Genomic DNA, 13,869 nt, shown 5'->3' on the forward strand with positions numbered 1-13,869 from the left:
AAACCACACTTAAAGGTAAACTCATGGTGGAAAAATTGACTGCACTTATGTGCGAGTCCTCTGTAAAATGGAAAGCTGTCAGCGAAGCGGTAGCTCTAATTATGACAAGATTGAGATATTTTCAACGGATTTGGCGTCAGTCAGTCCCTCAAATAAAGGAGACTTCAAGTCTTTCTCTTTCCCATTAAGTAATACTTTGTCCAGTGGTCTTGCGAGGTCGAAATGAGATGGGCGTATGTAAGGTTTAGCGAATTAGTGTGGGGCTGTACACTCCGGCTTTCGATGCTTCCTCCTATTATAAAACAAATCCCTATACGCCTACTCTCTTGTTTTGAGTCCAACTGGATAATGTTGTCATAACTTTCATACATAAATTTGTGGACAAGCAAAACATGAGAAGAAACATAGTAAGCTCAGAATTGGCGAATCGAAAGCAGCTGTTGTATCACGCTTCATTTACAGTTTTGGTTTTATCATTTTTGAACTCTCATTAAAGAGCTAAAACATAAAAGTTGTTAGGCAAATAATCTCTTTAGAAATGATAACAACAAAATTCTAATTCTAGGCACTTCTGACAGTTTGAACTGATAACAAATTTTCAATTCGAAGACTTTGAACTGTGTCACGATGGATTTGAAGAAATCTATGTAACATAACTATTTTAGAAAAGCGAAATATAACGTAGTATGTATTTACACAGCTTTCCTTCTACAAATCATCCCGAATTGTTGACAGACTGGTTTTCTGTGGTTAGACATAACAATTACTACGAATCGCATATTAAAAGAAAAATATAAAAGTATTAAGAGGAAATCAAAATGTCAAGTAGTTGAAAATGCTATCGCGAAAACTCTTTCCTAGCTGAGATATTCTAGTATAAGGGGGAAATTCATACAAATGTATAGATTTGAAGAAAATTTAAAACGCCATAGAAATATATCCGGAGAACTGCTCTTTCATTAAAAGCAAACGAATTCTCAAGTCGTTTAAAGTTTCAGGTATTTTAGGGGCTACATGGGTTTACCTCAAACTTTAACCGACTTGAGAATTCGTTCGCTTTTAATCAAAGAGTATTTCCAAGCATATCTTTCCATGGCGTTTAACATTTATTTTTTCAAATCTATATTATTTATACTTACTAAATCCATGTAACCCCTAAAATACCTGAAACTTTAACCGAGTTCAGCATTCGTTCCCTTCAGGTTTCAAAAAATCGATATTTTTTATCGTCTTATTCAATACTACAACACCTCTAGAATATTGTCCTAAGTCTTCAAGTTAATCCGAGTAATATTTCGGAGATACAGCCTTGAGAACTTGTGCGCTCGAGGCTAGCTAGGCTAAGTGCGCCGTCTTTAAACGTGTTTTTTTTCGAAACTGTGTTTTTGAAGTCGGTTGGCGAGATTTCTCTAGAACTACTCAACCGATCTTCATGAAATTTTACACAGGTCTTTGAGATACAAGATAAAGACTTGGACGAAAGAAACCAAATGCGAAATTTTCACTGAAATTTTCCTTTTTTTGTAAAAATGCTTGCCAAAAATCCAGTTTTTAGTTTTCGTCCAAGTCCTTATAAGGAGTTATTCTGCCAACGCGGGTGCATTTTTTTTCCGAGTGCTCACCGGAAATGGCCGAGTTTAAAATATTGTTTGCTAAAAATTTCAGAATTTTTTTTATTAATAGTGAATGTTTGAAACAATAAAAACTATAATAAAATATTTCATTTTTTTGTCTGAGAAAACAATTGTTGAAAAGAGCTGTTTTTTATATTAGAAAACCCATGAAACCCCTTTTTGAAATTTGAATTCTTATAGTAAACTTACCGATTTCGTTCATTTGTATCCGTGTGCTCTGTTTTGGGACGTTTGACCTGCAAAAAAAAATATTTACATTTTTAAATAAGAAAAAATGCTAAAATTCGAATAACTGTAATAAAATATACCATACATAATTAGTATTGAGTGCCTATTGGCAGTTTTTAACACCTCAACGACTTCAGGAATCATTTATAAAAAATATAAGGTCCACATATAAATCTAAACAAACAGTATACAACAAAAGGAAACAATCACAAATTTTCACAATTTATTTATAATTTTCATATGCAATTACTGTTGCATCGGCAAATTGTATTTAGTAAAACAAAGCCAAAACCGCAATAGGTGCTCACGCCGTCGCCTAAGCGTTCCCATCGCCTTCGCCGGTTTATTTTTTATAAATATAAAAATATTTCAGTGTAAAAATAAATAAAAAGCAAATTGTATAAATGCTTGCATAAACCCTTGCATTTTCGTTTACATTTGTGCGCAGGGCGTAAACAAAAGCGCGCAAGGCGAATTTACAAAAACAAAAAACACCAGAAGCTACCGCCTTCGCCTTGACGGCAGTCACTCAACTGACTTTCGAGCGCGCAAGTGGCTGACAAAATGCGCCTGACTGCATTTGTTTATATGCCAACGGTATATTTGTGTATTATGTATTTGTCGCATTAATTTATTTAATTGTTTGCTGTGTTTATTTTGTTTCTAAAGCGGCGACTTCTGCATTGACTAGCGCCAAGCGAGTTTGTGCCTTTAAATGCAAGTTTATTTGCTTAATTTTGTTTATCAATTTTCTCACTTCAATTCTGTGCGAGAATGCATTTATTTATTTTTTAATTACATACATAAAAATATATATGTATATAGATGTTATATTTTTTATTATTTTTTTTTTAGTAATGATACTGATTTTTGCTGATGTTTGGTTGCCTTCCTGGAAAGCTGAAGTCAGTCTGTTCTGTCTGACCACTTTTTCAGGTTATAAGTATATACATATGTATATACTATATATGTATATATTCATACATAAACATAAATATATATATACATACATATGTATATGGTAAGTTTCCATATTTGTATTTTGGTATGTTATAGGCATAAACCTGCCAGCGCCCAACACCAGTTGCGTCAATATATTTTGCGATTTTCAGTATTTTTGCTTTTTCGGTGGTTTTTGTTCGTTCTGCTAAATAAATGTCTGCTCCTTGCGTTTATTATGTAAATTCGTAATTTTTTTTTATTATTTTTGTATAATAGTTTTACTTTTATTTATATTGCTTAGCACATGATAATCGTGGGAATTTTTCATGTGTCTGCTGGCGTGTGGAAACGTAAGCATTAAATGCGTTAAATAAAGTAAATGAAAATGCTTCCGAAATTTACCGTTATTGCATAAATTACAATTCACTGTGGAAGTAATAAATTTTTCGTTTATATTTTGACTAACTTTCTTTAAATATTGGGTAGTCGAAAAAGTCTTTTCGTATTTTGTCAATAGATGTCGTTGCAGTCGTATATCTCAAAAGTGGTCGAACAAAATGGTACATATTTGATTATTTATTTATTGTTATAAATATAAAAAAGTAAGTTAAAACTTGATTAGAAATGCGAAGAGACTTTTCGACTACCTAAATAAAGGTATAAAACAATCGTGCTACAAAAATGATTTTCAATTTATGAAAGATGATATTGTTGTTATTGTAACGGTTACCTAGTAACCTTTAGAATGGTAAGGATTACATAAGTTGTCATCGACGTCATCTGTAAGCACAGGAAACGCACTGTTTCGACGAGGTCGGACCATAGGGAGAGGGGTGTCAGATGTGTAGCGTTATCAGGGCATGCAAAGAAGTGGTTAGTGTCATGCGGGACCCGTTGCACGCTGGACGTATAGTTGATAAGTCAGTGTCGAATCTGGATAAATAGAAGTTTAATTGCTGCAGTATCTCGAACGAAGTTGCGTAAGAGTCACTCTCGATTCTCACGGCACCTCGAACTCGTCGTCTGCAATGGGTAGTGCTTTGACTCCAAATACGCCAATCACTGAAATGGATTCGATGTAGGTGTTAATGGTTCCACTGCGAATGATCTAACCTCGTTTGGAACGGTAAGTTTTAGCTTAATTTATGGGATATCGCTTGCATCGATGTTATGCTCTAGATGGCAACTTTCTTGGATATTAAAACCGAATTTTGTCAAGAAATGCTATTTGATCTAAAACTCTACCAACAGGTTAGCTATGTTTGTAGGTGTGTAATTTTCGAATTAGTTAAGTTAGGTTATGAGCTACACATAGACCAGTTTCGGTCCCTTGTTGGTTGGAGTTCCGTTAAGAAGTTCATGAGAAGTTATCATCCTTTTGTATGCTTGACACGAATTTCAACAGACTCTGTGGCATCACTAATGATACCTCCTGAAGTGTCTCATGCCGTGAGATCCCAAATGCCTAAAACATTGCCTTGCCAATGCGTGTCAAGTAAACAAGAGATGCTCCACTGTTTCCCTGGAGCCCTGTTCTGTCATTTTCTAAAGTCTTCTTCTGTGCCGCCACCAGACTGTGCACGGTGAGTATTCCAATCGTATTCCTACACTTCATTCTATCGAGTACCAGTAGGAACTTTTTATATTTCTGATCTACCGTTTTACACATAACTTTTGCAGTTTTGTGGCCAGTTCGATCGTTCCATGGAATTTTCATTTTTCTTGCCCTGCTCCGGTTCAGATCGTCGCATAGACACTCGATACCTTTGTGGCCTGGCACACATTAGAAGTGAATTCGTTTATTTCTGGCGACACTCACCACTGCTGCTGATACAGTTGGGGCTAGTTCCGCGACTTTCCCAGTAGCAAAAATGCTTAAAATCTGTAGGGTCCGGCAGCTTAAAATGCTGCTCTAACTAACTCTGAAGAGTATAACCCCACAATCGATACTTGCCAAACCGTCACTATCTAAGAGATATACATAAAGTTTCTGAGATATCTATCTTCAATATTTTATAAGGTTCCTTTTAAACAAATGATAGTGGTACCAAATTTGCTCAATTTGGTCGTACGCACTAAATTTTTCATTCTGGTATGCTAAAGAACTATTTTCTTGACCTCAGTGCCTATATATGTATATAATTAGATCCTAAAACATATAATCCTGTGTAAGTACCTAACTAATATCAGCAATACCGAGTAGGGTCATTAAAACAAAAAGAAAGTAAAAACAACCGTCAGTCCAAAATATCGAGTTCCATCAGTCAAAATTAACCTGAAACTCGCCGCAGTAAATGCAGCGTGTTAAAAGTGTAACGAAGGCAGCTGAAATTAATGAGCTGCGCACCGGTTAACTGTGTAACAATTAAATTTTGTAATAACTGTGCATTTTATACGATTGCATGGCTGTACAAACCAAGGCACACCCACCTACATTGATACGCACAAATACAGAGGCAACTAGACGGTGTTAAAATTGAAATTGAATTTCACTGGAGCAAAACGAAATTGCCGCCAAGTCAATACTGTTGCTGCGCATGCGCAACCCCATGCGCCTCTTTGGCCCTAAAGCGAGTTGGCCACAAAGGTTACTTGGCGAACGACGGGAGGCATTCGACAGCTTGGACGTCACAGAAAGTGCGCGACCACCCAGTGGTTAGTGTGAGCGTACGAGTACTGGCCTATGGAAGAAGCTGGCACCGGGAAACGATGAAAATATTGCTTAATTTAGTTTGTGGCGTTGCCACTAAGCAACGCTGGGAGGATGGTTTGAAGAATAACGCAAAAAATGTTTAGTAAAGATTTCACAACTTAAGTCACTAAAATAAAATGTGTTCCAAACGTTCATTTTTTTTTTCTGAAAATCTAGCTTGATAAACGGTTTTTTGTTAGTTTTCAATGGTCTGCTATTTCAGCGCGAAAGCTCTATGCTTCAGGTAGGCAATACGTCCATTAACTTACTGCCGAAAACTCGCAAAGAGAGCTTTGATACTTTTAAATCAAAAATCTACACTTTTCACTGAAAGCTGAAGAAAGCTCAACTTTCACATCCAGCTGAAAACATTTCACTGAAAGCTCGAAAGATAGCTTTCATACTTTAAAGTCGCACCTGAAGCTCAACACATTTTACTGAAAGCTCGCAAAGAGCGCTTTCTTACTTTAAAGCTCAACACTTTTCATTAAAAGCTCGCAAAGAGCGCTTTCATACTTTGAAGTCGCACGTAAAGCTCAACGCATTTCACTGAAAGCTCGCAAAGAGAGCTTTCATACTTTACAGTCGTACCTAAAACTCAACTCATTCCACTGAAAGCTCGCAAAGGGAGCTTTTATACTCTAAAGTCGCACCTGAAGCACTACACTTTTAACTGAAATCGTGCAAAGAGAGCTTTCATACTTTAAAGTCCATCCAAAAGCTCAACACATTTCACAAGTGAGTTTTCAATAGCTAATCCTTAGCTATGTATGTAAGTATTGTTTTAATAATATTTTATTGTGGTTGTTTTAAGAACACAACAGCATCTCGTGTTTGTCACATTTAACTGTCAACTAATTTATGGCGCAAGCGCGTACGAGAGGCACGTTAATTTAACAACAACCAATGCCTGCCTGGGGAAGACCAGCGAGTGCCCCAGCAGCCCTTAACCCACGGCAGTCAGTCACAGCAGCCAACAACAACAACAATCCTGTGTAGTATGTGGCAACAAATACCTGTTGGCAAACCATTCTTTAGCTGATTTTATTCTTAGTTTTGGACAAATGGAGGCACGCACACACGAACATACATACAGACAGATATATATACATACTTGTGTGTAAGTTGGAATTTTTTGTCGCCTGCTAAAGCGTTGTTGCAGCGAACTAAAATTCCTTGTGCGCGATCGTAATCGCTTTTGTCTTTACGGCTTATGATTCGGTTTATTATTATACCCGATTTCTTCGGGCGCAGCGCGCACTGATAATTTGTTGTAGTCTTTCTTTTTTCATGTGTGTGTTTTTGTTTTTTTATTTGTGTGATTCTTAATGCTATGTGCTGTGCACTTGGTTTGTTTTATTGGTGATTTCATTCGTGTTGTTCGGCGCTGATAAGATCGATAGTTAGTCAGCTCGCCTTTTTTCTCTCATTTTTTCTCGCTCGCCTGTGCGGTGTAGAGTTATTTAAATTCTTTAATTTTGAATTATGTTGCTTGCGTGACAATTTTTCTGTCGACTGCTGCTGCTGCTAATCGCCACAGCATTCCTGTGACATTGCACGATCGCATCTTCGCTGGCCACTACGCGCTTGCGCTGTGCTGCGGCGCATGCGTGGTGAGTTTACGTTAATTGCCCGGCACACACACCGACGGCCGCGTGTGTTGCGCCTTGTGGTTGCACGTTGCACGCAAGGATCGCCGCGAGAATTGAATCATAAATTACAGGCGCATAAGCGTGGGGTCCGCGCGCTCCCAAATGACTGTCGTTCAGCCATAGCGACGTCACTCGCCAGTCAACCAACCTTTGCTACGTCACTCGCCAACGCGCCTACCGTCCTTACAATGTGCAACGACGTCGCGTAATAAGGTGAATTTCATGGAGTTTTGATTTTTCCTCAATATTTTTTCGTTTTCGCTCCGTCTTGCCGTGCCTTCTGCGAAGCCATCTTTTGACAATCAAAAATTATGGTGTGTTGAATTTTTATTGTCGCTTGATGATATTGATTTGTCGTTGTTGTGATTATTGTTGTCAGTTTTTGTTGTGTGTGCTGCCTGCCTTTATTTCTTCTTTCACTTGCCACTTGTGTAACTTTTTCCCTGATTTTATTGTTGTTGCTCTTTACTTGTGTTTTCTTTGTTGTCCACTACCTCGCTTTTATGTTTTTATCATTTTATGGTTTGTTTATTGGTTTTTATTATATTGTTTGGCGTTTGTTCTTCTGTGTGTCACATGTATGCACGTATCTTCAGACTCTGGCGTATTACTCTCACGTTGTTGTTGTAATTTTGGGTCACATCTTTAGCTGCTCGCCAATTGATTAATGCCACCGTGTCAACATGTTTGAGAATTAGTGTTTTTAAATTTGTTTTCATCCCATTTTCTTTCACTTCATATTTTGGGTTTTGTCATCATTAAAGTCGCGATGCTTAAATCTTTAATTTACGACAAAATAATTGAGCAATTTTTTACTAGACTCCAAGGAATATGGAATGAGGAGTGAAAGCTATAAAATTATGTTGTAAACAGACTTAAAATGAAGCCAACCAATTTGAGCACTTAACTGATTTAAGACTATTCTTATAAGAATACGTTTTTAGAATAACTGGAACTCTACCAAGAACAGAAGTTTAAAAGTAAACTCAAAAAGTTCTACAAAACAAAAGTCCTAAATATAAAATCTGATATGAGAAATTTCAAATATTCGGTTCTCATATAAGAAAGAAAGTTGTATGGAAGAAGGTGAGGTGAAAACATGCCTCCATTATCCAGCTTTTGCATACCTTCGCCTAACCAGGAGGCATAGCCAAGGTTGATATTAGCCGCCTCAACAAATTTGTTCGACACAAAGCGATCCATTGTTGTTGTAACAGGTACCTAATCTCCGTTAGGATGGTAAGGATTAGATAAGTTGTCATCGAGGTAATCCAGCGGTAAACCCAAGAAGCGTGCAGTTTCGACGGGGTAGGAACATAGGGAGAGGGATGTCAGATGTGTAGGGTTAGCAGGGTAAACAAAAAAGTGGTTAGTGACATACGGAGACTCCTGATTCTGGATCAGTAAAAGTTTAATCTGCTACACGATTCCCGCAGCAACTCGAACTCTTCGTCTGCAAAGTGTGTTGGTTTAATTCCAAGTACGCCATTCACTGAGAGGGAGTCGGCGAAGTTGTTAATGACTCCACTGTGAATGGCAATCAGTACATGTCTGAGGTTTGTTGTGTCCGAGGTCTGACCGGCATATTGTTTTATGTCATCGACGTAGTTGAGGAAGGACCACTTAATGCTACTAGGTAGCGGTTCCGCTCCAAGCAGGTGACTGCAGTGATAATTTCTGCGAAAACATTTCAGCAGAAACTGCTTGGGGAAGCTCTCGACTGCAGCGTAGACATCGTTCGGAGTTAGCTCGAGCTATCTTTATAAGCTCACTGTTAGACTTAAATTGAGCATATTATGGGAGCTATAGGTGCCACAAGCTAAGCAAGTAAGATCACTCTTAGGATCGACCATTCAACCTAACCTAACTTAGGAGTCTAGTATAATTAAGGCACCCTCGGCCTTAAAAAGGTTGAAATTATTGAAATTCATATCATCTATATATTGATGGGAATCAATGGATGATAAACTAAAAATTAACAGAAAATAACTTCTTGTAGATCTAATAATTTATCAGTCCCTTAATTATTTCTAAATCCTTGTCAGCAGTCATACATCACTACATATTAATAAATCGTCTAAATGCAAGTCGATGGACTCTCAAAGAAACACCTAAATTTTGAAAGATCATTGGTAGAACGTGAATCCCAAAAGCCTAGTGCTGGTGGAGGATAATATATTTGCATATTTTAGCTCTGATCTCTATCTTCCAGAGACTAAATAAATGAGGATGATCAAGCACTGGAGCGGTAATCTTTGAGTTCTGGAAATGGTTCCGAATTGATTAATGATTCTGATAAACTTGCTTCGAAGATTAGAGGACAACATAATGTTCTAAAAAGTCCATCAAATTGATAACTGGCATACAATAAACATATAATAAGAATGGCTCTCGTCTCGTATAGCTTATAATACCAGCCTCCCGTTTCTCAATCTTGGATCTCTTGGAATCTTACCTCGAGGATTTGGTGAAAACATTATCCTTTGAAAAGACCAATTTGATGGTTGATGACTAGCGTATACTCCGAATATGTTACAAACATCAGTGATGTTTAGATGGACTACATTTTATACTCTCTCAGACATGCTGTTAACGAGAACAAATGCTTTAATGAGCCAAGATAAGCGTTTGATGCAATTAACTTGCTTTTAGCCGTAAAACTATCAAATTCTCACGCGAAAATTATGCACTCATGAAGAAGCCAATTAAGCATATCTTTCAAATATTTTTCTCAGTGTAAAAGCTTCACACAATCGTCATAACTTTCCAATAATTTATGCTCTAGTAAAATTTTCCACATTCGCAAATCTCATTAAGGGGCATAAAATTCAATCGACTGCAGTCCGAATGCGCTTGTGCTCGATCGCCATGTAAGCGCTTACAAATACTCACTCGAGCAATTTAGCAATTAGTTGAAGATTTTGTTTATGCTATTGAGGACTTACGCATGAAGTTGTTGTTGCTGAAGGTAATTAAATGGTGGCACTTGTGTGCTCGTAGTTTGAGTGTGTTGCATGCGATTTGAAAAGTTGTTAAAGAAGATCAGCAAATAGAACGTGAAGGAATCTCAGACTTTAAGCCGTGAAGTAAAAAAGTAAAAACCAACTTGCTCAAATAATGAATTTTTATTTTATTTGACTAAGATTTCAGTAGTTCTCAAGTAAGGTATTTGAAAAAATATCAAACAAGGTTTTAAGTTAGGTTAGAATAGGTTAAAAGACCATGTCTAACAAGGGTCTCACTTAAGTAAGTGTTTTGAGGCTGTTACAAATTTTTTTAGGCGGCTGATGTCAGTTTCAGCTATATCTCCTGGTTCTCCGAAAATGTGATTGCTGAGGCTTTAGCGAGCGAAAATTCTCAAGTTGCCCATTTTAAAGAAGATACTAAAGGCAATCAAAAAATATATACATATATTTAAAGATGCATTCATCCCGAGTAAAGCTCAATATTAGCAATCCCTCACAAAATCTTTGAGGTATTCTTTATCCTACAATCACTTTCCAGGGAATGATATAGATAGATCATAGTAATTATAAACAAAGTCCTACCTGCTTTTATTCATGAAGTCATGACCTAATCTAAGTTTCAATCAAACGTACCCTACAAACATGAATGCATAGAAACTATAAGCTATCATAGATCAGAGAACCATTATACTGACTTGTAAACAATCCTTTTTTCACAATGCTACTCCTCAAGCCCTAGGCACGCGATCAGACATCCATTCTACTGTCCTATACATTAAATACATATATGTTTACGAAGCTCTGAAGATTTTAAGAGTTCTGACTATTCATGTTATAAAGCTTATGGTTTAATCAAATATATAATGTAGAGTTTAATCTAAGTCGAAGAAGATTTGTACTATACCTACATAGATACCTTTCGACTCCTAAACAATATATTTTGTTCACTAAAAAATTTTGAGATTTTCTAAAATAATTCTGAAGATGCATTCGAGATAAAAAAATCAGCATCGTTTAATAATCATGGAAAATTTTAAACCAACGAAATTTCAATTCTTTGATATTTCTTTACACTGAACAGGGTATATTGAGATTGTCATGAAATTTGTAATAATAAGAAAGAAACGTCTGAGACCCTAAAAAATATGAAGATACATAGCATACATATGTTCATCGTCACATAAAATGCAAAATAACGTATCATCAATAATAATATCGAAATTGAGTTTTTTATTGCTAACGATTCACTACAAACTGTTATACATTATGTGTGTTGTATATAATTTTCAGCTTCCGCTGTCAGATATAACCAATATATAACCAACATATAACCAAAATTTAACCATTTTATAACCAAAACTCACTTTTTTTCAATATGAGTGGTTTCTATTACATCGTTTTTCCTTCGCCTGCAAACTTATGAAAAGTGAAGTTAAGTTATTTTGCATTTTCGGGGACGGTATATAATTTTTCAGCGTGACAAGTTGAGTCGATTTAGCCATGTTCACCAATCTACCATATTCGCGAACCAATGCAACTTTTGCATACGTTCTTTTTGCAAGAAGCTGCTTATTTTTCAAGGAACCACTGATGTCGGAAGAAATAGGATATATGTACAGCATATAGCTGTCATACAAACTGAACGTTCAAAATTAAGTTCTTATATGAAAAAGTTTTTTAATTGACGAGATATCTGCACCAAATTCAGCATTACTTATTTTCCAAAGCAACATTACAATATTCGAAGAAATTGTTCGGATCGGACCACTATAGCATATAGCTGCCATACAAACTGAACGATCAAAATCAAGTTCTTGTAGAACTTTTTTTTTATTTGACGAGATATCTTCATGAACTTTGGCATAGATTATTATGCAAAGCCACACTACAATATCCAAAGAAATTTTTTAGATCGGACTACTGTAACTTATAGCTGTCACACAAACTGATCAAACAAAATCAAGTTCCTGTATGGAAACTCCATTACTTGTGTCGGGTATTTTAGCTTCGATGCAACCGAAGTTAACGTTTTTTCTTGTTTGATGAATATATTTTATGCACATTATTCCTCATAGTGAGTTTATATGGATTTGAATATTACAAATGTATCTGCGCTAAAAACTATCGCCTTCAAAGCTTTCCCGTAACTTGGCCTTAAATCAATTGATATATTTTGGAAAATCATATTTTAGGTACCTTAGGTTCAATCATTTTTTCAATTAGCCCACATCTCGGTGCAGAGTAACTGTATGGCATTAGGGTGACCATATTCCGGTGATATTATCAAACTGCCGCGTTCTTCTTCTTACTAATTAACACTTTATCAAATACGTGAGCACTTAAAGCGCGGCATTTAAATAACGGTATTTGGTTTTTTAATGATTTTTTATAATATAATATTGCTTATCGTAATACAAGTATTTTTTTTTTTAATTTCTCAACTTGCGTTAAATGTTTCTACTTGAGAATGACGGCAACGAAATCACGCCTTTAGAGTGCACACATCACACAACACAACCGACTTTTGCGCCGCATATAACGCTTTGAGATGCTCGAACGTACTGAAGTGCCAGTTACAAAAGGAAAACAATATCGCCAATGCCAGTGGTTGCGTTGGCCCAACGGCGCGGGCATAAAAATACAAACCACTCAAACCACTTGAGTGCCGCACTCCACTCATTGAGTACAAACTCAAGCGCAATAAGCAGGCATACAAATGGTGGTCGTGTGGTGGGGTGACTACAAGTCGTCCAATGAGTTCGTGTGTGTGTGTGTGGGCACTCCAATTGGTGACTGTGTGAGTGTTGCTTGCTTTGAGTGTTCTATCAGCGACTCAGAAACTGGTTTATGGCTTAGCTGTACGCTCACACACGTACACACACACACACACTGACGCATGAAACCACGAATGAAGGGATGTTGCGCGAACGCCATCAGCGCCTCATCGCTCAGGTGTTGACATTTATTGTACAGCAACTGCTCTTTTTCGTTGTATACACATGTATGTGTGTCTGTGAGTGCCTGCGCACGACTGGCTTATGTGTGTGAGCAAGCTGGCAACTAGCCGGTTGTCAGTCCGTTTGTTTGCTTTGCTTGTATTTGCTTGTGCAAGCATAAAGCGTGGCGCATCTGTTTCCATAGCGGTTTTGGCTCCGCCCACATTGCTATCGTAAACATTTACACACACATACTTAGAAGTACTTTGTATATTCTATGAAAATAAACTCACATAAAGCACATTGATGTTTATACTCAAATGCAAACACATTCATATTTATTTAGTTATATGTATGTATGTATGTACGGATATGTATATGAAAATATTTTTTCTACACCCTTTATATTTTTGATTGTGTTATTTAATGCATTCTTCATTTCATGCTCTTCATTGTCTTTAGCTCAAGGGAGTTTAGTAATCGACTTTAAATTTCAATTAAATCTTATTTATTTGGTTGGAGCTTCTTTATTCAATCGATTTTAAGCTCTTACTCTCAGTTTTTTTATCAAAATTAGTAAACTATAATTAGTACTTTTTTGAGAAGCCGCCATTTTGTCAATAATCTAAATTTTGAATAGTTTTTGGATTTAAGATAATTTCAACAGAAAAAACTTCTTTAACGCCAAACACCTTTTTTTAGAGTACTTCCAAAATTTATCAAAAAGAATTGTCGATATATTATACTATATTGTATTATATTTGGTAGTCGAAAAAGTTTTTTCGTATTTTGTCAATACTTGTATATGTCATTGCTGTC

General features: G+C 36.4%; 1 protein-coding gene across 1 annotated transcript in view; it reads right to left on the bottom strand.

Annotated features, from left to right (window-relative positions):
- LOC126752253 (developmental protein eyes absent) overlaps positions 1-12,675 on the bottom strand; it is a 28,535-nt gene extending 15,860 nt beyond the window's left edge. Inside the window, 2 exon segments of the mRNA XM_050462927.1 lie at positions 1,824-1,870; positions 12,311-12,675. Of these exon segments, the coding sequence (XP_050318884.1) occupies positions 1,824-1,870; positions 12,311-12,382 (119 nt within the window). The 5' untranslated portion in view covers positions 12,383-12,675.
- Between the last annotated feature and the right edge of the window lie 1,194 nt (positions 12,676-13,869).

Source organism: Bactrocera neohumeralis, chromosome 3 (assembly GCF_024586455.1).
Source record: "Bactrocera neohumeralis isolate Rockhampton chromosome 3, APGP_CSIRO_Bneo_wtdbg2-racon-allhic-juicebox.fasta_v2, whole genome shotgun sequence".
In the NCBI taxonomy this organism is placed as follows: Eukaryota; Metazoa; Arthropoda; class Insecta; order Diptera; family Tephritidae; genus Bactrocera; species Bactrocera neohumeralis.